The 26,744-nt window shown below is 34.4% G+C and overlaps 1 protein-coding gene across 2 annotated transcripts in view; it reads right to left on the bottom strand.

Annotated features, from left to right (window-relative positions):
• The window catches only part of LOC118266060 (receptor-type tyrosine-protein phosphatase kappa), an 88,459-nt gene that overhangs the window by 47,808 nt on the left and 13,907 nt on the right, over positions 1-26,744 (bottom strand). The window contains exon 2 of one of the 2 annotated variants that reach the window (XM_035579412.2): positions 5,696-5,719. The exons of the other annotated variant lie outside the window; for it this stretch is intronic. Coding sequence (XP_035435305.1) covers positions 5,696-5,719 — 24 coding nt within the window. The remainder of the gene's footprint in view (positions 1-5,695; positions 5,720-26,744) is intronic. 2 annotated transcript variants of the gene reach the window in all.

Here is a 26,744-nt window from a genome sequence, read left to right as displayed (position 1 = left end):
ATATCGCAAAAACAAAAATGAAACGTGCGACGATTTTGTTTTATATATTTTGTTTTGGCTTTCAATAATACTTTTTTTTTATTCGTTGTACAGTGTTGTTTTATTTGAATAGTATAATAAAATCATGCATAGGTTATTTATTGTTTTTATGATCTTGTATAGGTTCTTTGAGTTTCTAAATTTGGTCCTTTTTTGAGGGAGGGAAATTCTATGATTTCTCCCGCCTTGGGCGTCAGACTCTTACTAACTAAAAACCACCCCGTTCTTATACCTGCTTTGCGAGCCGCAACCCCGCTAAACCCACTGGTTAATCCGCAGCTCTAAATTTGGTCCTTAGGTCCGAAAAAGACATTCTTTTTACAGGTTATTGGAGAATTTATCTAAGTAATTTACAACAACAATTGGTACTCTTTTTACGTTATATTTTCGTTCATAAACAAAGAATGTGAACATTGATGAATGGTAGTAAATAGGAGTGCTTCCACATTTCAAAGAAAAACAGGTAGCTAACCTTTACGGTAGCAATAAAAAATTACGTAACCCTGACACAAATCGAGGAAAAACAAGATGTTCAATAGCATTATTGGGGTGACATAAATCCTGTCAGCCAATCGGAAGTCGACAATAGTATCGTAAGCAGAAGGCACAGTAAGGTCGTTACCAACCAGCAGTGTGACAGCGGGAATTTGGACCAATGCCAGACGCCAACCGTAAAATGTTTTTGACATAACCGACTTTTGGGACGCAGAAGTTGGCGATCTTACTATGTAGGGTTAATGGAGGTAAGAATGTAAACAAGCATTGTACCTTGTTTACTAACTTTTTAAAGTAATTTGCATTTAAGGGTGTTTCTTTTTTGCATAAGGTTAATTGTTTTTATGTCTCTTCTTAGTTGTTTGTTTTGGGTGTTAGTTTTATCTTGGTGATGATATTGTTGGTTTTTTTTCTTAGATAGTGAACTTAATTATTGTATTATTGTTTCATTGGGTTGATAATGACACCTATCAATCCGAGAATTGAAAATATAAATCAAGGCTACTTGACCTGTTACTGTTGAATTTGAGCATTGCTTTTCCGATTACGTTAAATATTAAATTAAATTAAAATTATAAAATATTTCCTCAGAACTTTCAAAACCATTAATTTATTAATAAATAATAAGTAGTAAAAGCACTATACATAAATTAAGTATTCATAAAATTATTTTAAAATCTATCATCATTAAAAATTTATATAAGTAGTGGACCGAATTTTAAAGTAAACTTTACTGGCTAATCATTAATGGAAAATGACGTAAAATTGGAGATTTAAAAGGGTTGACGGATTAATTAAATAATTAACAAAATGAGTCTAAAACTTTGAATAAATAAAGTAAGTTTTTAAAACTATCTCTAAGTGAATAAAAAAGGTTTGAAGTTTTAACGAAATACACAATTTCAACGAAAGATTATAATAACGTCAAGCAAATAATGTTAACTAAAACTAATAACTAGAAGCAATAATTAATCTTCTAATATGATTATAGGTAATTAGTTATAAGATATTGCTAATAAGCAGTTTTTGTTAGAATAACAATAATTTTCAATAACAGGGATTCCATAAAACAAAATCTTTGCTCTAAAAACCTCTAAATGTAAGGCTATGTCTGTGGGCTAGTGGCTAATATAACACTACTATTAAAATATTTTTTTATCTGTGAAAACATATTGACTGTTGAGTAGAGATAATAAAATTAATCATTATAATAGGTTACGTATACTTAATTCAAAATTTAAAACAGTTTGCGCGAAGTACGAATCGACTTCTTATTTTTTGGTGTGATGCCTACATTGACTACCTACACACCTTAAATGTTTTTTAATTAAAACTCTGAAAATAAAAGCAGTTCACACTTTCGTTGATGAAATGAAAGATCATTGTCTCTGTCTACCCCCACTGGAGAAAGGCGTCATTATAAAGATTCACACTTTTCAAATTAAAGGAAGAAACTATTTATCATTCTCTATATGTAATTCTTGAATAAAAATATCCAATAACAGTCTGTATGTGTCTGCTAAAACTATTTCTTGCGAGATGCCAATCTTGACAGCCAGCTATCGAAAGTTTTTGCGCCTTGGGAGAAATCATGTTGTAAAAGTGTTCGAGCAACGATAACTACGCACGGATGGGGTTGCTAGCTACAACTTGTGAAAATATCAGTGTTGCCAACGTATAAAATGGTTTTCTCCCTATTTTCCAATAAACATAAGTTGTCATTTTCCACGGAACTACACATTGCTTTTTCTAGAATGTATTTACTTTATTTTTTGATTTTTTTCTACGTTGTATTGTTTTATGTTACGTTACTCTTTCATGCCTTGAATGAACATTATTTTGTTGAGAATTCCTCACAACGTAATCGGAATTGTAATTCTGTAGAATTATGCTTACAAACACACGATATAACAAAACAGTAACAATTATTAATCTAAACTAACACATTATTTACAACTTAAAAATACCAAAAAAATAAGGAATAAAAACTAACTTAAAACTAAAATAAAGGCAATAGGCGTGGTTAGGTGTGGTTAGGCGTCGAAGTACTCGTCCGTATCGCTGTCACAATTATACACAATAGTATACACGATTATACACAATAGTATTTTTAATTATTAGTTATATGTTTCAAGTTTCACTCGACTAGTTTCAAGCCATGCTAGAGGTCATATTTATGAGCAGCATTCCGCGACATATGACTCGACGATTGTCGCGCTGCTCCTGAAACTAGTGAATTCCTCGTCAAAAAGTTACGTGAGTAACTAATAACGAATACTGAAATGCTATTCACTTTTAACTTGTATGTACTTAAATATCGTACTATCTCTGTCATTTTATAAAAAAATGATAGCGACAAAACTAGTCTTGAGAGCGTCTTAAAATTGAGTTGCGTTTGAGTATTTGGCCATAAGCCGATAACGTAATAATTAATTTAGTATGTCTCACGTATCATTTTCTCTGTACTTTTATAGCAGTATTTTAATATACGTACGCTGTCAAAAATCTGTCAAGTCATATAAGAAAAAAATAAATAATATAACGTCATTACTCTCTGTTCCCTCTGTAACAAGTCAGATTTCCAAAAGGTATTAAAGTTGTTCGATATAATCCGGCAGATGTCGTCCCACTCGCGTGTGAACATGTCTTCATTATTTGTATTCTCGTGTCGAGGGCTAAACTTTTAAGGGTGTCATATGATCCTTGTGTAACGTTACTTTAAGTTGTCAATGGTATTATATAACGCATTAGTAGCTATGTTGAGTTTTGGGGATGCGATGCATTTAATGCTGATTGGGCCGGGTAACTTTTGCGCTCAGACTCGATTTTATATGTAAAGAGACAGAAGATTGGTTTAGTAGAGAAGCGCGCATCAATAGCACACATCTTTCCATAAAAAAAAAACATAGCTTAGCTCAGTCTGTTTTCACCAGTACTAACCTATGCTTAACAATAAATATAATTGGTGGAAGCCAAACACATCCACAGCAATGTAGCATAGCACATCTCTGGTGGAAAAGCACCCTTAATATTTTGACTTTGAACTGAACTTCGTCCAAACTACAACAATAAATAAACAAATATTATAATGAAATACTTTTAAAGGAATTTTATCTATATACTTCCTATTGACTTTAGACCAACAAGTTATTTATGTATATTCTGACATATTATATCGTTTAGTTAAGTATATAACCGTTTGACCTACTTCCGTCAGTGATAGATAGTAGTTAGCCGTCAGTCCGTTGACTGTTTCGGAACTAATTTGCAATAAAACGCTAGTTAGAGTTAAAACTAAGGTTTTGTTTAGTCGTCTCGTTAGCAGGTTTCGGAATAAGTAGGTATGTTTTTATTTTGATTTTTTTGTTAAATAAGAGGTTAGCAAAGTTTTGGCAATAAATTCATTGTATTTTGTATTTTATCTTTTAGTTTAGAAGTATGTTTTTTGTTTAAATAACTTACATTTCAGTAGTACAACCGACACATATCTAAACTTCTAGAAAATAAGTAAAATTTGAGTGTCTGTTTATAATACTGATACTCATAACCGGTTTTTACCACCTGCATATGGCCTGCGTATTTATTATATTAGACAGACAAAATTTGTCTATTTGTTTGTCTGTTTAATTGTTCCGGCTTATCTCTGAAATGTCTCGACCGATTGTGACGGGAATTTTATGGACATGTAGCTCATGCATGCATAAGGAATAATTTAGGCTATTTTCATTTTAGAAAACGAAGACACAAAGTCCCTAATCCGTGCTTCAAATAAATACACACACAAAACACTTTAGAACCGAATAATTAGTTGTCTTCAATATTAACTGAACTCTATTAAAAACTACGAATTAAAAATCTGAACAAACACAAATCCGATACGTCAGTGCTAGTATTAGTTGTTGTGTGTACCTGTCGGTTGGTAGCCAACACGGGTAGCCAATATTGCGCGGGTAAAAAATGGACGACAAAACATTGTTGGCATTTGTTTCACAATATTTCTATGACCTATCGTAAATCCCTATGTAATCGTATATAGTTTAGTGCCAAAGGCTTAAACATTGGTAAAAAATATGTAGGCAAAAATATGTAAAAAACTGGGTTCTGCCAGCGACTTCATCCGTGTTCCCGTGGGATACAAAAATAGCGTATTTGTTATTTCAGACCGTAATCTATCCCTGTTCCAAATTTCATCTCGATCCCTTCAGCCGTTTTCAAGTGAAGGAGTAACAAACATACATACAAAATTTCGCATTTATAATATTAGTAGGATAGCAAGGTAGAAATACGATGACTAGCTCGGCTAGCTTGATTAATTGTACTTAGGTATTACAAATAAGTAATTTATTTGTCTGAATGTTTGTTCGAACGCACTTATCTCTGGAAGTAGAAGTTTAAATAGTTGTTTGACGCTCGTTTCTATAGGCTTCTGGTATGGCTCGAAACTATTCGAGTTACATCGTCCGAAAATAAAAGTAGTAGTTTTTCAGATAAATAATAAAAAGAAACCATTTAACATGACGTTGTTGCCAAGCAATTTTATTTAAAATACTTGGAATTTATAAATTGAACTTTAGTCATTTTGAAATTTCGTGGAATCTTTTTGATACCGTATGCAATGTAATTAATATCATAAAAAATCCCAGTACAATATTATTCAGAATATTGTAATTACCGATCATACGAATTCTAAAAATACCTGCATATTTATCATATTCAATACTCGAGTTAAATTAATAAATTTATTGAAACGAAAACAAAAATTATTACAAGTGATGTTAAGAGTGTGTACTATATTCTATTTATTTAATAACAAACTAAAAGTGAACATGGGTTAAGTTACAAAAAACAAATTGTGACAATTTACTGTTATATACCATTTAACTAATCTTCATCTACGAAGGCAATGAAAGCATTAGTGTTTCTATTCTAGCGAAGTAAGCTTTGGCTTCGTTCGGATCGTTCTAGAAAATCCGCCATCTTGGCATTTTTTGGAGTAACAAAAATTTGAAAATCGAACAACAGAAAAATAAAACAGAATACAGTGACCAAAGAGTATAAAATAAAAGAGGTTGGAATAGCATAAGCTGACGGATTTTCTGTTACCAAACTAGCCGAAGGCTTTCTAAACACAAATATTTGGTTTTAAAAACCTTTAACTTACTCTCTGGTTTAAATGTGACCCGTTCTGAAATAATGAAAATAATCTATTAAAATTTTGTTATAGCGATTCATCGCCCACTAATATTTATTTTAGTTTAGTTTCTAAATTATCCTAAAGCTATTTTTAGTAGTTATATTTAGGTAGTATTTAAGATTTGAGTTTTGTTATTTTGTAGACTACTCTATGTAGGTAAAAATGTCTAGTGTATCCTACAAGTAATTAATACTTAATCTGTGGCATCAAAGACATTAACTAAAACATTTTCTTGATTTCATCGTCCATTGCCTGGTCTCTAAGACACGTCAATAAAAGTTTACTAACAAAACAAGCAATGTACGTTGAAATCACCAAAATAAAGTGCACTACAGTTGAAAGGCTGTAAATGCGGACTGTCTAGAAGATTTTACGACAAGATGACGTTTAATTTTATCTTTGAAACCACAAACACGTGTAAAGTTTCATAGGTACATGCACTTTGCTAGAAAGTCGGTGAAATGTCACTATGTATGTATAGATAGACACCAGCATATCAAAATACAATAATCTTTCCAATTTCTACAATACATTTTCAGCTTTATTTTGTTAAGAATAAAGTTGAAAATCTATTGATAGTTGTGTGTAGTTTGATATGCTGGCGTCTGTGCTTTGTACAACATGTCTATAGGAAAAGGATTTGTGCTTTAGTTTATTTCACTTACCTGTTTTTACCGGAACGTACATGAAACAAAAAATGTTTATTCATTAGTTAAGTTGTTTGATACTTAAGTATAACAGTAATAATTGTAGTCTATAATACTGAAAAGAAAAGTTTTTTTTTATCAACTAGGTTGAGAACTGCAATGGATAAATTAAAAAAACAATCAGACCGCACGGTTGGCGTGGTGGCTGGGCAACTGGCTGCCATGCAACGTGTCGCGGGTTCGATTCCCGCACTAAACAACTCTTTGTGTAATCCAGAAATTGTTGTTTCGGGTCTGGGTGTCATGTGCATGTGAAATTGTATGTTTGTAAATGCACCTACAACACAAGAGAAAATCCTAAAGTAGGGCAAAGTTTTATGCACCCACGACACAGGAGAAAATCCTAAAGTAGGGCAAAGATTTAAAAAAAAAGTTTTGTCGGTTTTATCAAAGTTAACTAACATGGATTTCTTCGATATAATACAATAAGGATATATGTGTTTGTACGTATTGACTTTAAGCTATTTTCAAGGGTGAGCCCTACCCACCCTATTTAAGCCCTTGATAATAGCTAAGTTTCGGGACTGAACCTAGAGATTTTTGTACATTCCACAGTCGGTGCCCAATGTCACACGAAACAATCAGAAAAACGCATTAGAACTAATTAAACAGAGACATATCATCAGCCGCCAATTAAGAAACAAAGACAGCCAAAAACCTAAATTGAAACAAAACACAGTTCGAAACAGGCCAGCTTTACAGGCGTGACAATTATTCCCATTGCGTTTTACAATCTTGTTCAGTTAGGAGGCAATGTTTTTTCGTGGCGACGCGCCGATCTGGCGCCGGCCGCGACCCCCTTCCTATCTACCCTTGTTGCATGGTACAAGTTATAAGATTTAGCGATTTTGATTCATCACGTCACACTAATATTATGAATGTGACATTTTCTTTGTTTGGATGTTTGTCCGGTAATCACGGTGAAACTACTCAACGGATTTTGATGAAATTTGACTTAATTTGACATACCTACAAACAGAAAATGACTGAGCTGAATTGGGTCGGAAAAGCGAGAAAAGTCGCTGTCAAAAGCTAGTGTGTTAATAAACGAAAAGCGTACCTAATAAAGTAGGTAATTAAGTCGGCTGGTAATGACAATGCAGAAAGTATCTGTTACCACCCTTAGATGCTCCTACAGGGACATTTGCTCTTGTGACACCAAGAGACCACTACATTACTATTATTACATTTGATAGAAGATCTTTGCAAAAGTTGTAGTGCTCCGAGATAAACCTGAAATTTTTAAACCCCGGTCTGCGAAGTATAAAGATTACGAAAAACCTTCTTATAAATAGACGACGCTATCCAATGTATAGTCAAAGTATGAATAATGACGTTTTAGTGTTAATCGCTATCTGCTTCTAACTTGTACCATATCCCGAGTACTCTCCAAGCTCTCGCTCCGTGCCGTCCCGAATAAACACCCAGTTACCATGTAAATAGCGACTCCACGTACTAATGTACTCACTGAGGTTACCACAGCACATGTTTAATATCTTACAATTTTTCACTACACCACAAACATACGTCTCGTCGACGTACAATGCTTAACTTAAAAAAATAACAGAAAACTGAATTAATTTAAAATTTTTGTTGCGCAGTGATAAATCGTTGGAATAATTTTCAATGTGTATTTTACTTGTGTTTTATTTTTTGTCTTTTTAGTTTTTCTTCTTCTTTAGTCTTTTTATTTAAACAGTGAATTGATTGATTGATGTGATTGCTTTACGACACGACTACAAAGAAAATTCGTGAAAATTGTATTAATAGTAATTTATTTAATGGATTTTGTTTTCATTGTAACTTTTAACAATATTATAATAATTAGGTAAATACCTTGTACGTCTGTTATCTGTATGAAGAGGCTTTATGGCTATATTATCATTAGTGATTGTGATTTTATTAAAAACTTTATGCACATAAACACATACCTAATCATATATAGAGTGATTAGTTATTAGTGTCCGAAATTTAAACACGTGATTGTACTTATGATTACAAACAACTTTCCCAAGGAAACTTTTTTTATAAAAAAATTTGTTATCACGAGTACAATCACGTGTTTAAATATCGGTCACTAAATAACACTCACCATATATATTCTTTATACTATTCAAACTATAAAATACTGCCTCTGAAAAATATACATGAAGACTATGTTTATCTCACGACAGCAGTCTGAAAACTTACGACAACTAGATCAAGGTTGATGGCGGTGGAAAAGTATGAACAAGAGTCCGAAGTTGTGGTGACAAGTACCGACTTGTTTGCTAGCGACCTCTGTGGGCAGCGCTTCGCACTCCATTCATTATTTATGCGGACAATGTGTCCCACATTTGTATACTCGACTACACATCAACTTTAACACAACCAGTTTATCATGGACTCGCTTTGTAAGACCTTTCTATATATTCAATGGTCAGTTTATACTGGTTTGTTCAGCTTGATGTGGCACTGTGTGTACAAAGGTTTGTTGGTTCAAATACTTCAGAGAACAAGGATTTGGATACGTCCCTTTAAACCCTTTTTATTTTTATTTATTTTAGCGTATCTGTTTGAATATTTCATAATTTTTTTTTCGGGTTGTTTATCAATGTCGGGGATGACAGATGGTATGATGGATAAAAAGGTTTTGATTTAAAGCGTATTTTCGTTTGTTTCGCGTTTGTGCGGTGGGTGTATACGTTTGTTTTTTTTTTTTGAGATTGCTAAACAAATCTCCGGGTTTAGTTTTGTTTGTAAAATCAAATTACCTGGGTGTTGTTTTTTGTTATTTTTCATTCTTGTCGATTAACATTCGTCTGTCACTAAACTAGATATCAATTGTCACGTAAAAAGTATCGAATAGCGGTTACTTTAAGGACGAAGAATTTTTTTTCTTGATATTATCCGGTAAACGAGCACACGGATCACCTGATGGTAAGCAATAGCCGCCGCCCATGGCAACAACCGAAACACCAGAAGCGTTACAAGTGCGTTGCCGTCGTTTTGGGGGTTAGAAATTTAAGAGTTGTTGGGAAATCGGGGATTGAAAAGATTGGGGATGAGGGTAATTGGGTCCCCGGTAACGCAAGCGTTGTTTCAGGCCGGTTTTCTGTGAGGCCGTGGTATCACTCCGGTCGAGCCGGCCCATTCGCCCCCAAAAAATGAATAAAACTTAATAAACGTAATTAATAGAAACGTTCTACCCTTAATTACTCAAAGGTTCTTTTATTTCATGGAAATGGGTAAATTAAAAGTTGGCTATAATTAAATGTGAATGCCCAGGTACTGAGGGGTAGGTAGGCACGTACTTTTTACAAATGATCGCTATGGGACTGTTTAGACTTGAGTGAAATACGGGTCTCCTGTGCAATGTGGTCGTGCCTCGAATATTTTGCGAATTATCTTCCACAATTTTATTTTTATGATAATTTTTAGTTTAAAGTTGTTTTTGTATTTTATTCAAGGATGAATCTTACTGCGGACTGTTAGCGGGTTTACCGGGGCTCTGGTCGTAGAACAGGAGTTGGAACGGGGTGGTTTTTAGCCAGTAAGAGTCTGACACTCCCTCTTGCCTTGCCCAAGGCGGGAGAAGTTATTGGATTTATAAAAAAAGGGACCTAGTGTTAACTTTCGCAATCGTTCGAATTATCGAGAGTCGACTATACAAGCATATCTAAATAATATCCCCTGAAATGTTTACAGAATTATTTACATCGCGAAACTGGTAAACAATTAAACAAGATTGTGTTTGAAAACAAAGAAATTAATTAGCTGATGTGCCGCTATGAGGGGAATGGGGGAAATGTTAATTTATGCTCTTAATTAAATATAATTTGTTCCATATAGGAACAAATAGGCGAGTTTTACGTTAGAAACTTGTGGGAACAATGTTTTAACGATTATTGTCACTGATATGAAAGACTCATGAAGGACGTAAGGTGACGGTAGAGTTAGATATATGTATTAGCACCACCCCTATTCTTTCCTTGGGTGTCGATTGAGGGATTACAAAGATAGAAATCAGATAGCATAACTCTGTGATAAACTAACTTAACTAAAAACAACGTTTTACTCACTTAAATACATTGAGAAAGGCTCTACTAGTTTCGAGTCACAGAGGGACTCTTCATCGCGCAGTCTACTGAGTTATTAAGTGAGTAAACTGTTGTTTTTAGTTAATCTTCAATAAACCTTTAATACTGTGATTTCTTTAGACTAGTGAAAAATGGGTGATCCATATTATACAATTGTGTACTTTACCCAATTAATTTAAAGATGTGCCTTTAAGTATTATATTCCAGACAAAACAATGAATATCTTCTACCTAATAAACATAAACGATTTCTTGTTTCATACATATTTCCTATAATAACAACTTACAACAATATCCAAACACCAAACATGAACTAAATAACCCAGTATTCCGTCATCCCGTGACGGCCACCTCTCGTCGATTATGTCCTCGTTCGCCGGCGCCATATTGCATGATGACGTCACTGTCGCCTGATTAGTACTGGTATTGCCAGTGCGAAAATATGTGACTACGTGACAATGTCATTTATTAAGCCTTTGTATGGTGTTCGTAATAGATCATAAAGTATATTTGAATTGTGTATGTTAATTAGAAAGGGAATATGTGAAGGCCAATTGTTCCTACATACATACATACATACATAACCTCACGCATATCTCCCATGGAGATAGGCAGGGCCAATGGAACGCCGATTCAAATCGAATTGCTACGATTCTTACATACCTCTTTCGCTTCATTAACAGTCATCTGTCTTTTTATGCATGCTCGTCGGTTAAAGGTAACTGTACCATAAATGTGCCAATTGTATCACATAAATATTTTGACATTAAGTTTTTGACTGCCAATAGAAAACTGTTGAAGGCAAATCCTCCGCTAACGTCGGTCACCGGTGACCACCACGGCGTTTTATGTGTTAAGTATAATTAGAATTTGATTTTGATTGGGCGAAGTGTGGTTGCTTAGGCTCTATCAAATCGACACCAGCAATTTATACTACGCTAACTCGAAATTTGGAAAAAACGTTTTTTTACGCCAAGTTGCTTAAAATGTGTGTTTACATACGTCATAAAAAAAAATTGAGAAGAAATATGCAAAAATAAGAAAGTTACAAATCTTATAAAACGCTAAGTAAAGGTACTTTTTGAAATCATTCGATTTATATTACGCCAACTATTATTAGCGGAGTGTGCGCGAGGATCACTTTGGTCAAAATCCGTGCAACACTGCACTAACTTATAAGTAGCGTAGTTTAGTGCGTTTCCCAACCAGCACTTAAGAGTTAAAATAAGCTATATAGAACCTGTATAGAGACTATAGCCGAAGTTAATAGTGTTAATGCAGTCCTTTAGTAGTGAGTTACAGCATTCTCTAACACACTTGTAACCTCAAAAGAGGCCCACGATTTTACAGGCAAGAGTAATATAAAGTGTATAGAATGGTGTTATACTAGCAGCAATGTGCCTGCAATTAAGAGTCGAATATAGTCAATAACATACATAAGAGTGTTATTATGGTTATTTAAAACAGTTAGTTGACACCTTGGGTTATAAAAAGGATTTATAATGCTTTCAGATAAAGCTGTCACTGCTTTATTGATACTTTGTTAACTCCAGTGTATAGTTTTTAGTGTACGACACAAAGAAGAACGTTAAATTTTAATAGGTTAAATACTTATCCGCGTAAAGTTTAGATATCGAAATATTATGGTGTCCATTTTATTAAGTATACCTAAATATAAATTTTATTTAAAGTTACGTCTGCGTCTTTTGTGTATTGTGAATTATTCCTGCCCTTGTGAATTTACGGTAAGTGTATACCATATTTCTCATCTCATTTTTCACGCGCCTGGGATTTATCAACTATTTTAAAGAAATGTGACAAAGAATAATAAAAATTGCTTTAAATTTTTTAACCGAACATGATAAAGTATGTGAGATTCGTAAGTATTGAAATGTATTATGAGAGTATCATTCATTTTACCACCTTTAAAATATATATTATTTAGTATTTTTATGATACATTTTGTATATACCTATTTGTTTGTAATGTTATGTATTACAAAAAAAATGGCGAGCCCGCTTTAATGTTAAAATACTCTATTAACTCATTTATAGCGCTCGTTGCGACACAATATCTGTAGTCAAGAATATTGTGCAGGCTTTGGTAGATATACCAGTGTAACAATACTCTTAGTCAATGAGATTTATTAGAATTAAGACATTATTAGTAGTAGTAGCTATAACGTACAAACCACATTAGGGTTCTTTGACAAATTATTGAAAACCATTTAAATAGTAGTAAAGCTGGAAACTGCTTATTCATTTTATATGAATAAGCAGTTTCCAGCTTTACTATGTAGATTGTTATTTATTTAGTAGTTTAATATAAAAAATTATGATCGAAAATGCTATGTTGCAAAACATTACTAAACAATCACTCCAACCTTTGACAAGGTCAATTACACACTATCAATTTTTTCTTCTAGTGTCTTCTCTTTTACATCCATTGAAAACAGCTTGAGTTTGTTTGTTGCTGATGCAATTAAGAATCTATGTATCGTATTACCGATTTACGAGTATTATTATTCATTTGATGAAATTTTTATTTCAGAATGCCATTTAAAATAATTCAAACGATTGAAGGGAATAAAAAGAAATTATTTACTGTTCCATCGGTATGGGAGATCGATAATATTCTAAGATACCCTAACAAGCCTTCATCGAAGTACATTAAAGATGAAAATTCAAAACCTACGCCTGAGTGTACTGTAAAGTACGCTTTTTGGAGTTAGCGTAGTATAAATTGCTGGTGTCGAAATGAGAAGGTATTATAGTATCTTAGTTGGCTTTTTCAACACCCGAAAAGATAACAAAGTCAATAAGAATGGCGTCAAAAGTAACAAACGAAGCAGAACAAGTGCGTTCCACTCATCCCTTCCTTTATTAGCTGATACGAAGTTATATTCTCCGTCCATTCGAAGTATATCACTGTGAAATTGATTTATTCCCCCATAACAATGGCACTCCCGAAATCATAACACCTGTTGCGTGTCCACAGTGCCAACATCCCTGTGTTCATTGATGGTCATCATAAAATGACACTGACCACAGTATGACACCATAAACGAGTCATTACGACCATTAAAAATCCCATTGACATGACATGAAAAATCTGGAATTTGTTTGTTGCTGTATTTTTTTCCCCTTGGGAGAGATTAACATCTCTCATGCTATTGTTTATTTCTTTAGTGTCACAGTTAGATTTTAGATATTGTACAGTTTAAGGGTATTTTTTTTTACCAGAGATGTGCTATATGCTGCGAAGATGTAATACCTAACCTGTGAAACTATGTGACTGTTTCTACTGATACTAAGCTATGTAGCTGTGCGAGTATGATGTGCTATGAATGGACATAGCTACTAGCTACACTACTCGCGACGATCTATAGCGTACACTCATAGCACGCATACGATAAAACATAATATGTTAATTGAACCCGTTTCGACCAGTCAAATGAACCAAAAAATAAGTTATTAATACTGGCCGTAATTATGTATTGTTCGTTTCTCAAATCACTAGAAAACCTATAATTTCAAAAATATCGAAATATTCACACTTCACATTGGCTTTGGATACCTATGTGTGTGTGTGAATTCAATCAAATAAGCATACAGTTCAAATCAAATAATATGTACCAGTGTATAAGCCGTTAACCGAAACTATAACCTCTGCAATTCGAGATAGAGCATAATTCGCTATGAATATCTTGTTGCCTTTATGAGGTGCAAGACGAGGCGATTAGCTTTAACCAATCTCGCTTTTGAGGTGGTAATCGTATTTGATGCAAGTGCACTGATTAGCTTTGCTGAGCACTGAGAGGTCTTGATGTTACTGGAATTAATAATTATTACCTAAACGCTATGTATATGTAATATGATGTCTATTAATCACGACACTAACGGATAGGCAGACTTAAACTGTGTAAATTGATTTTCGAACAAGAACGTGTGACTGTGTATAACACGCAAAAAATCTATTAGTGTTTCTATATGTACACTTTTCAAGGAGCCTATTTTCTGCGGAATAAACGAGGTGGTTTCTAGTTAGTAAGAGTCTGACATTCCCTCACCCAGGAGGAGATATCATTAGATGATTTCCTCCCTCAAAAGAGCCTATACGCTTCAAACTTTTTAAGCAGCTAAATAATGTACCAATCGTTTAAGTTATGTACTGACTGCAGGATTGACGCGGTGGCTGGGCAATCGGCTGTTACGCAATGTGTAACGAGTTTGATTCCCGCACGTAGCAACTCTTTATGTGATCCCTATATTGTTGTTTCGGATTTGGGTGTCATGTGTATGCGATCTTGTATGTTTGTAAACACAGGAGAAAATCCGAGCGTTGGGCAACGTTTAAAAAAGAATATCAGTAAATCTAACAGGTATTTGTGTGGCGAAAAGATGCGTTTACGCTATATTTAGGCATAGTCAGTCCCCAGACTACAAATGAGTTCAGTGATAGCAGTAATCAGTCAGGCAGTTAGTTAATATGAGAACACAACGGTTGCCGTCATGAGGTAATTAATCATGGCTCCGTAAACATTGGAACTCGATGCTCCTGTCAAGTCGGTCAATGTTTTGTAATGAGTTTACTAGATTAGAACTTCCATTTAATAATTTGCTGTACAAAATTATCACTTTTGAATTAGAAAAATAGGTGTGAAATTATTATTTTGTATTAAAATAAGTGAAGTTTTGTTGGTGAATGATATCTGGTGTATATAGCTTAGCATATATGCGTATATAGTCAGTGTATGCAATTCCTGTAAGCCAGGATCTACAGTAAATACAACCAAGAAAATACAGCAACATTGAAGTCCGGCGCGTCGCAGGGACATGAATAAATGTCTTAGATCCCGCAATGAAATAACTCGAAATATATACTATTAGATAAAAAAAGAACGACAGTTTCCACTTCTGCGGTGAATTTAATGCAAAAGACAGAATGAAAAACCTAAAGGCATAGAAGAGACTACACAACTGGGAGAAAACATAACATTAACACATATTTACATGGGCTTCTGTCTACCCTTTTCAGATAAGAAGATGATTATAATGATAACAGTGAAGATAGTAGATACATAATTTACTTTCGTAATAAATATCTTAATGTCCAATAAAATGCCAATCCCCAATTGAAAAAGAAATAAAATTCAACTTCTAAAAATGGATTCTAAGCGATGAGTAATAGTTCAAGTTAAGAGTCGTTTCAAGCAGGCGGTTACAATCATTACAGGACATTACTGAAACCATTAACTTAGGTATCCTTAGTACAGCTCTTTTAGTGCTAGAGGTCGTGACCTAAACTCGTAAAAATAAAGATGGGGAATAGTTTATAGTCACGATCAGGCACTAGGTTAGGTTACCTAAAGTAGTCTGTGTTTTGTTTGGCTATGATGTTCTATTTTTGGCTTTTGAGGAGCGTTATTGGCTTATTGATTTGGGATTAATTTTGTTAGAAGTTGATTGATAATCTTGTGAAAAATGAATGAATGAAAATGGAATAAGTTAATTGACATTCACAATACATTCGATTTTTAGTTTTAATTCCGCTTATAGATGCATTTTTTAACATGTGAATGCAAAAATTTTACGCAAAGTAACGCCTGATTCTATTATGTCAATTGACATTTCTGACACATTATAATTAGCTGCAACTGAGATAACTTACAGACTTACAACAAAAATTGTCAAATGTGGGTATAGGTACATTGTAAAGTGGCATTACTTGCCAAAATGTGCATCACTGCCTACCCCTTCGTGGATAAAGGCGTGACGATATACAATACATACTCTCTTTCAAAAGAAAACTGTCCTGATGTTACCTAAGTACATAATTTAACGCAGAGACAGAAAAGAATAAAGCAAGTTTCATTAGGATTGAGCGGGGAGTAGAGCGCATGCGTGGTGCACTCGGCTCGTTGCGTAGCAACAAGTGGCCGTGATAACGTACGTACTGAGGTTTAGCTTTACAGGGAATATTGTTTTATATCTACATGGCGTTTTAGTATGTTTTATTGAGTTTTTTGTACCCTTAGTACGAGTTTGCTTTACGTTTTAAAGTAAACGTGCTCTGATTGGTTAGTTTATTCAAGCCAGCCGATCAGCGCGTCCAACGTGCAAGCAAACTCATACTAAGAGCACTGCTCATACCGCTTATATCATAATCACACTAATATTACAAATGTGAAAATTTGGATATTTGGATGTTTCGTTGTTTGTCCGTTAAACACTCTGAAACTATTGAATGGATTTTGATGAAATTTGTTATACAGACAGGGTATGAGTTGACTTAGGTGAGGATTAACTTTTTATTCTACGGAAACGCAGGCAAAGCTGCTGGCAGAGGCTAGTATAATATAATATTTTGTAGGCAGAGTTGTGTCTATTGCCCAATCGTCGTTGTAAAAATTTCATCGTTATTTAACCCAGTCCTTAGCAATTGTTTTCGGAACGAAATCGTTTCTAAGGAATAGTTTAAGTAATCATTAAATGTCTCTAAATACGGCAGTTATTCCTTTGTGTTAATTGTGAGTTTTCCTCTTACGAATATTTATGAAATTCCAAGATATGAATACAGATTCCATATTTACAATTCTACTGAATGTATTCTAAATAACTCTACCTCTCTGTATTCAACAGTGAAATTCTAGATACATCGTCGATTGAAATATGTAAGGACTTTTAAAATGCAGAATTCAACGAAATGCAGTTGAATGTAGCTAACATTTTTCGCTTGGAAATATCAACACATTGATATCTTGTACTCAGTATATCAGATATGGAGATATTTAGTACGTTTTTGACTTGCACGTGTAGCGAGTCTTGGGTTCCATTTATTTAAGACTCAAGGTATTCACATTCCCAACATATTTTTGGTGCCTAGTTCAATTACCAAGTAATTCAAGTTATACAATTTTTGCCGACTAAGTGAATATGAGTAATTCAACTCCAAGAATTTAACATCGCTATTTTTTGTGATTTAGTCTTTATTTTCAGAGACTGTAACTGAAAACATGTTTGAAAACATTCTTGTCATCTTTTCTTTATGGTATAAGCTGGTAAATGAGCAGACGAATCACCTGATGGTAAGGATTTGCCGCTGCCCATGGACACCCGAAACATCAGAGGCGTTACAAGTGCGGGGTTTAGGAATTTAAGTGTTGTTAGGGGATTGGGAAAATTAGAGTAATTGAGCCTCCGGTAACCTCACTCGAAGCGTTGCTTCACGTCGGGTTCTTGTGAAACCTCGATATCACTCTGGTCGCCAGCCCATTCGTGCCGGAACATGACTCATCCACACTTTAAAATGCACTATTTCAACCACTGGCCCTCTCAGATTACAGTCATGAGTAGTACTAATAATAACTTTAATAAATCATTCCAATCGTACCTACATTAATGTCCATAGTTAACAATACAATAAGTCAGCGATCAATTACCTAAGTCCACTCTACATTGCTGCATTTGTTCGCCCCACTTCATATTGTCCCAGCACAATTGTAGCGATGAATAGCCTGCATGACATCTTGAGTCGAGCAACGAGGGTGCTTCAGTGTGAAGATTAGGTGCTCTCATTAAGAGGATTATCTTGATCGTTGTCATACTTGTGGTATAAGCACCTAACATACTAACAGACTTTATATGTAAGTAGGTGATTTTCAACTTTGCACGTAACAAATTAAGGTTGTAATTAGGTAAATTGCTTTTTGAAACTGTTGTAGTTTCATAAAAAATATCAACAATTTTTGAAAAAAGTTTTTATTAAGAAATGTTTTATATACCTATTTGAATAGTCAAGATTTTGGTTAAAATATTGAACACCGACTTATTAAACTGAAACTTTCTGAACAATTACTCTCGGGAATAAGACAGACATAGGCTGACCTAGAAACTAACCTAGAAGTCTAAGGGACCCTAAATTTAATCTATAATAGGAATCACAATGGCTTCTTAAGTCCGCTTTCGTCTTTTTGAATGAAAATAATCTTTAAATCTAATTATATGAACTGGGAATGTCTTTTGAAAAGGTCGGTAGGATTAGCGACCTCTTTATGTATTGTGGGCGTCTGTGACCTTTATTATAAAGGATTTAGTTGCGTCATTTCCAATTTTTCCCCTTTTTTTATCATGTAGGGTCTTACTTTTGGTCCTGTTTTAATAATAAGAGCTTATAAACGCATGAAGTTTAATATGTGTTTGTATGTAACGACTGCCTCGTTGGTCGAGTGGTCACAAGTGCGGCTACCGGACAAGGGGTCTTGGGTTCGATTCCTGGGTCGGGCAAAAATACAACGGGGCATTTTTCGGTTTTTCGAAAATTTCTCAGTATTAGTACGGAATCTGGAATTGCGCCCTGTATATGGCAATAGGCTCACCACCTATTACGTGGGACTTATAACACCTCTGCCTACCCCTTCAAGGATAAACAGCGTGGTGTTGAAGCAGTATTTGTATGTTTGTACCGTAAAAAAACGGCTTATAGAATCTAGATTCTAGATGAAATACACAGATATAGATAATTGTGTAGAATAGTATACAGTAAAACATCCAAACTATACAAAATTTGGCAAATAAAATAAATTGCGCCATTCTTCGCATTGCCACTATCATAAACAGAAAATAGTTTCGAAATATTGCGAGCTACAACAGTATTCAAGAAAGTTTTTTGACTGCATTCCATATTTTATTATCTCTGTAGTAGGTAATTAAAATATGAAACATCCCGTGCATCATAAAATGTGGCTGTAAAATGTATGTGTCAGGTTTTCTGAAATTTTCGCAATATGTTTTATAATATGATTAGTAACATTCTGTAATGTAATGATTCTAGAGGAATACGAATGATTTCAATCTGTTATCAGATAATAATAGACTAGGTACCTAGGACCTACATACAATTACATACCATTTATAATAAAATTTGAATATTAAGATAAAAGATAATTTCAAATATTCAAACTTATAATTTTAGAAATGATAAAACCACGTTTCCTCGCTATGTTTTCCTTTACCGTTTGTCAGTGGTGTCTAAATAATCTTAGAAAGTACATAGGTACAACTCGGAAAAAGTCATATTGGTACTTGCCATTGGTAGGTTTCGACTCTAAGAGTGCGTCTCATGCACTCTCTCTGGGCTCTCACGTCATAACGTCTTCCTGTCTATCAGACAGACTTAAAAATGAACCAACAAAATTGTTGAAACCCAAAATATTGAAGTAAACAAAAATATAATAAAGACATAAATAACATCTTTTTAACTTTGCAAGGAAAATAATGACAAAGCCGATTAAGACTACTTTCAATTTACAAAGGAAACAAGAAATCTTCAAGTTCATAACATTCATTTCGGTGAGGAACAAAGTTGAGGCAAATTGGAGGACCACGATAAGCCCTCTCACTGATTTTAATAGCGTATGTTCGATGTTGTTCTCAATTTTTGTTGAAATTATTATGATCTAAGGAAGAAGTTACTCTGTGATTACAAAGAAAGTAAGCTGCATTCAAGCTACTGGCTGATTATATTATTTATCGTGTAAGAAAGGATATGTGTAGTGTTGGTGCTAATTCTCAGTTTCAGTTCTTTAAAGTATAGACACCTGTAGAGTTTTTTTTGAGGGAGCAAATCATACAATGATCATTGTATGATTTAGATAGATATGATTTATATAGAGCAAATCATACAATGATCATTGTATGATTTGCTTTTTGATTTGATTTTTAATCATGATTTCTGACGCTTTGAGTGAGCTGAGAAAGAGTGTGAGACTCTTTCTGACTAAAAACCATCCCATTCCTCCTGTTTTACGTTGGAACCCTGATCATCATCTGCAGCTTTTTGTTGAGGGGAGCAAATAATCCAGTATCTCTTCCCGCCTTGGGCGAGGCAAGAGGGAGTGTCAGACTTTTACTGAATAAAATCCACCCCGTTCCTACTCCTGCGGTTTAAGGTGGAGGTTGTATTTAATTAGGTTTTGATTTTTCCAAACACACATTAGATCTCAAGTATTGAAATATTGACTGTAAAGTTAAAGGAAGAATAAAATTGCTCCCCAATATAACCTTCAACGTTCATGATAATAAACACAATACATTCTTGTTAAATTTACTAAAGCCATTCCCTAGTAAGTCGGTTGTCCTCCAAGTGGTTTGTAAGGCTGCGCCATTTATTACTTTTGCTTGGCACAGGGGCGTGATCTAGCTCAAAATGAACTGCCGTAGTACTTATTTCTATTTAAACGAATTAAATTGTGAAATGGACTTCATTAAGGAAATGGGGAGAGGAATAAACAGTTTTAATGTTTATCTGTTATTGTTGGAAGCAATGGATGAATACTTAGATACAATTATGGGTAGTTATTATTGTGGTGTTACATTTATTATGTTTAATGGCTTACTGTTGTACTCAGAGTCATTTACAAGTAATGGTTACTTAACCCAGTCCTTTTTTTAAGGTAGATTTTAAAAGAGTTTCAGCCTCTTACAAATTAAAAACAATCCCGTTCCTACTCCTGCTTTTCGAGCGGGAGCCTCGGTAAACCCGCTAGGTAGTTCTCAGCTCCGTAACTCAGTCCTAAGCAATTGTTTTCAGAATTAAAATCTTTACTAATAGTTTAAGTTATCATTAAATATCTCTAAGTACGACAGTCACTTACGTATCGGTTTGATTTAAGTTATGTTATTGACTCATATTTATAAGTAGCATTGACTGTAGAAGTAGATATTTCTAAGGTAGTAATTTTTTTAAACTTTCTAATGAAGATTTTATCCAACAGCTGACTAATCCAAATCTAATCGCACCAACTGTACAAAATTAATGAATATTAGAGAACAATACCTGGGCACAGTGCTAACCGACTTTTAAAAACCAATCTCCATACATTTGGGCCCTAATTCAATAAAACAAAAGGCTATCGGATGACCCTGGATCGGCTAGGGAGGCTCCAATCGAAACTCCCTAATTCCGGTCCTTTTGTCCCGAAATGAACCTTGCAAATCTGTCTTTGATTGGGTATTGTACTCGGTAACTTTGTGGTAAGCCCGCTTTTTATATTTTCGGAAAATCGGAAGAAGAGGTTGGTTCTAAGATACTGTTTAAAAAACTTATGGGCTGTTTTTAATGTTGGGACCACATTAACGGGAAAAAAGGGGTTGGTTCTTAGTTACTGTTTAGTTGTGTTAAAAAAACTTATGGCCTGTTTTTAATGTTGGGGCCACATTTATTTATTTATTTTATTTATTTATTTGGACAACCAGTAGCTGTTACATTACAACTTACATCTAAACACTTATGTTATAATTAATTTAAATGCACAACATTTTAAGGTGTCACAACATGCACTGAAACATAACATATATGCCACATTAATGGGAAATGCCATTAATTACCATAATCGCGATTATAGGCATTGACGTTAAACGTTAGTGTGGCCCCACAGTAACAGTACTATTTATTTAACACAATAGTTAATCTATTTACTAATATATAAAGTTTAAGAGTTTGTTTGAACGCGCTAATCTCTAGTCCTTCTGTGACTCGAAACTAGTAGAGATTTTCTCAATGAATGTACGTGAGTAAACCGTGCTTTTTGTTAATTTAGTTTGTTTCACTAAAGTTATTACTATTACAAAAATATAAAATTTTAATCAAAAGTAACCCAAGAACTAATTCTTTCTCATGTAGTTGAATTCAATTTATTATTACCAGCGAACACTTTATCGCAAGGAGTTTTATTTGTCTTCTTTTGAAAAATAAATAAGAAAGATTAAACTACCTTTTGCTTGGTTTGTTTTTCTCATGAAGTTGAAAAGTTTAGATGAAATGGATTCTAGTAAAAGGAGTACTTATGTAGTTCGCGAACGCAATCAACGTATATTTTTATTTATTTTTTAACGTAGTTTCACAAGTCTTTGAAGTGAGTGAGGTCCCTTTTTGTGATTCGTGTTTTTTTTTGTGCTCTTTGCTCTCCAATTTTCTTTATGTTATTACGATTTTTTTTGTTTGAATAAGGGCTGAATGTTTTTGAGTGGTTATATGGCCTTTGTAGTTTTAAGAGATTTATCTGAGTGGTTTATAAGCTAAAAATATCATGTTCTTTCTCGGACTCTAATGGGAGTTTCATGAAAACTGCTTTTATGGGTTTTTTTTTATGTAGCCTCACAAAAAACCGTCGTGAAACAACGCTTGTGTTCGTTGTGTAAGTGAGGTTACCTGAGGCCCAATTACCGCCCTTCTCAATCTTCCTTATCCCCGATTGCCCAATAATCCTAAAATTCCTAACCACCAAAAAGCCGGCAACGCACTTGTTACGCCTCTGGTGTTTTGGGTGTCCATGAGCCACGGTGATTGCTTACCATCAGGTTACCGGCTTATACCATAAAGAAAAAAAGCAGCAATTGGCGTTCCATATTCTCTGTCTACCCTAGGGAGACAAGCATGAGGTTATGTATGTATGTATGTATGTAATCTGCTTTTTTAATTAAGAGTAGAATGTTAAATAAAAGACTATCCTGAATGTTTTCTGGTAAATGTGCGGTGAACTAACGACTAAACAATTCGTTTGAAGTTCGAAACTTTTACTTGTTAGCCGGCTTTAACCAGCTAACAGCTGTGTTGTTCGCCTAAGGTTTTAATCTGCATTGGAAATTGGGTTAGTGATCATCATTATTAATCTTAAGGCCATTTGTAGAGCATGCTGAGATGCTATTGGCACCGATTTAAAAGGTATATGATTAGGGTTAACATAATCTCAGGCGTTGTATTATGCTCTGGGGCTGCAGCCACTTTGTGCTAGTGTTGCATAACCTGATGTGAAGTGTGTACAGTAGAGGACAGATCCGCTTGATCATTTTAAAATTTTATTTTGCTATTAATGTCTCATCTAACCTAAAAAAAACGATAACCGCGTAGTTTAATGACGCAACACGTGTAATCCCTTAGTCAGTTATTCATTCATCAATTCAAGGTCATGAGACGATATTAGAAAGCGGTCTCATCAGGTACAAGCAAACATTAAATCAGTACTGGTCAGGTACATGTGATCACCATTGTACATATTGGTCTGTGTCCTCTTCTCTCTCCAAATTCTATCTCTTTGTCCCCATTCTTGATTGATTGCATCAGTTGGATAAAGTAATTTGTTTCCACTAGTCAATAAACTTTCATTAATGGATCTGTATCGGGCAGATCTTTTAACAGATATTAGTATACTTTATTGGCCATTTAATGATTGTACTTTATTACCAAATGCCCAAATGCCATGTCTGATCGGGAAAACAAGGTCGTGAACTTTGTCCTATTTAGGTATTGTCTGTGAGTTTTAGTTAAGCCTAACTTGAAGCTTGAAGATTAGTTTTCTGTGGAGTTCGTAGTTTAGTTGTTATTCCAAAATACCGTAGAGGGTAAATGGTCAACTAGATAGCTTGATGGTAAGCGATTGGCATTGGCTACAGACATATTTAAGTTGCATATTTTTGTTTTCGTCTATGAGATACATGCTTCATGCCTGTTTCTTGTAACTTTCTGAAATTCTACATACCTAATCTAAAGGTCATGTGAACAGGACATTCGGCCTTTTAAAAATGAGGACTTTTATTGAACGATTAAATCACTTTTTCAGATTTCGTTAGAGTTGCATATTTTTGTTTTCGTCTATGAGATACATGCTTCATGCCTGTTTCTTGTAAGGCGCATAATCTAAAAATAATACTTTTGCATCTATATTATAGTCGAAAAATTTAATTAACATTTTGCGAATAAAAAAAATATCTGTTTGTCTGTATATTTCGCAACATTAATACATAGATTCGGCACCTACATAACACAATATATTCACAACATTCCCCCGTTTTCATCGCCATCCAACAGCGTAAATACAGCCATTAGTCTCAGAGCGACAGGATCGCATAATTTATGCGTCCGTTCCGAATAAAGATGTTTGTCTTAACACTAATTTTATGTTTACATTGTAATCTATTTAGGACGAATTTTGGTCCTTTTGTGTAAAGTATGGTCCTTAGTTACGGGATCTCCTATCTGTTGAAGATGGATTGGTTGTATCAGATGCTCTTGTTTTTGCTCAAATAGGGTATAGAAAGTCTCTTCACTTTCCAAGTGCCCCATTGATTTATTTGAAAATAAAGATTTCATTTTGAAACAGTAGGCAACTTTTGGTATGTTGTTAATTGGTAGTGTTATTTTGGTACATCTTATTGATAATGGTCGTTCCTATATAACAAATATTCGTTAAACTGGTGAATAGGTTATCGTTAATTTTTTGCAAATAAATAATATTATGAGTTATAATTACTCTGCTGGTACAAATCAAACTTCTATTTCATTTTAGGAACAGTCAGTTCACAAGTTAACTTGGACAAACATATCCTTAATCATATTCCTCAATAGAGATCTAAATTAACAATAACAGTCACTATAAAGTTACAAAATGTTAAATAGCAAATTTCACTCCGAATGCTATGCGCTTATCCCCAGCATAATGTATCTAGCGGCAAAACCTGCTTCCACTGGCGAAACGGAAGAGGGGCGAGTATCTAGTTCCGGAGTCGTACCGCCAATTAGACCCGCAGGCGGATTGTACCGCCGCGAACCGGTTTGCACTGGATGGCGCTGGAATAATCAGGATTTAGCCAGATTTTTCGCTACTTTCAACATTGTTTTTACGTTTTGGTTGCTTTTTTTTGCTGGCTATTGTGTTTTGTTTTGTGTATTTTGTGTGAATAGTTTATTTTATTTTAAAGCCGATTTTTGCCGAATACACGTTTTTTTGGCGGATAAACCGGATCATTGTTTTCATACATGCAAGCGTCACATAATAATAATATTGCCAAAACTAAACTATTGTTCTGTCACTTTTTTTCCTGCAATAAAACGCAAAAAATTCAAAGCGAAGCTAACCTATTTCAAACGACAAGGGTACAAAGCGTTCATTCATGAATTTTCAGGCCGATGTACATAGTCATCGGGTCTGAAACATGGCGTACTGAACTGTGAGCGTGGTCGGCACAGGGTGTGAGGAAACTGGCCAGGCCGTGTCCGGTACAGTCGTACAGAACCGGGTAATACAACACGCGAAATCAGATGAAATGGTTGGCTTATGTGGCAGTTGATTTAAAAAATGAAACTTTAAGGCAGGAGAAGGAACGGGGTGGTTTTTAGTCAGTAAGAGTCTGACACTCCCTCCCGCCTCACCCAAGGCGGGAGAAGTCATTGGATGATTTTCCCCCCTCAAAAAAAAAAAAAAAAAAAAGGAGTTACTGTGAGTGAGATGTAATTAAAATGATCGATTTTTTGCAAAGTATCAATTGGGGACTTTTGTATGGGCCAAACCCGCCATACCCTCCTAAACTACTGCAAGCTAGGATCAATAGTAGATACAATCAGGAAAACCCCGAAAGATTAAAGTCTGGCGCGACCCAGGCAGGGACATAAATGTTATGGATTCAGCAAAGAGGAGAAGAAAAGAAATAATTAGGATCTAATGAAATTCATACTGTGAAAAGTGTAGGTAAATTTTAAATCCGATATAGAAACTAAAACACGGATTGAATCCTTCTAATTCCCAAAACCACAAACAAACGATTTTTTTTTTGTTTACCTTCCTTTTAGTTATCAACTACAGTTAGAATTTTGCGATTCGGATAGTAAAATCTCTACCAGTAACAATATTAGTTACAGTTCATCAATTTGTTCTAAAATCTTTCATTTAGACGAGCCGTGGTCAAAGTTTAGAAACTTAATTACTAAAAACTCGATTATAAATCGATTTGATTCGATGAAAACGAACGAACTTTTCGACGTAAACCTGTGAAAGATAGGGAAAATTGTTTTCTAGTGTAATAAACTGTTCTAGATATTTAGGTGTATAGATTGACTGTTAGAGGATGCCATAATTATGACATTAAGTTCACCTTATGTACCATATAAATAGGCCTTTGCCCTACAGTAGGACGATAATAGCTGAAATTGAAAATTGAAATAAAAAATATTTGAGACCTGAAAATATGTCAATAATAGAAAAGCTCTCTATCTATGAAACTTAAAAATGCTGACGACAATATGTAACTATATAATTACCAATCAAAATTAAAAAAAAACCTAATTGTTGTTCTCCCACTACGACATTCATTTATTTTTCATTACGCACGCATTATTCCTGTTTGCTCAGCTATTATGAAAGCCGAATGTTAGCCAATAACAGCACAACGAGCTTCCC

This window comes from Spodoptera frugiperda, chromosome 7, assembly GCF_023101765.2.
Source record: "Spodoptera frugiperda isolate SF20-4 chromosome 7, AGI-APGP_CSIRO_Sfru_2.0, whole genome shotgun sequence".
Classification (NCBI taxonomy): domain Eukaryota; kingdom Metazoa; phylum Arthropoda; class Insecta; order Lepidoptera; family Noctuidae; genus Spodoptera; species Spodoptera frugiperda.
Note: the sequence above shows the minus strand (reverse complement) of the source record. Positions and strands in the feature narration are given on the sequence as shown.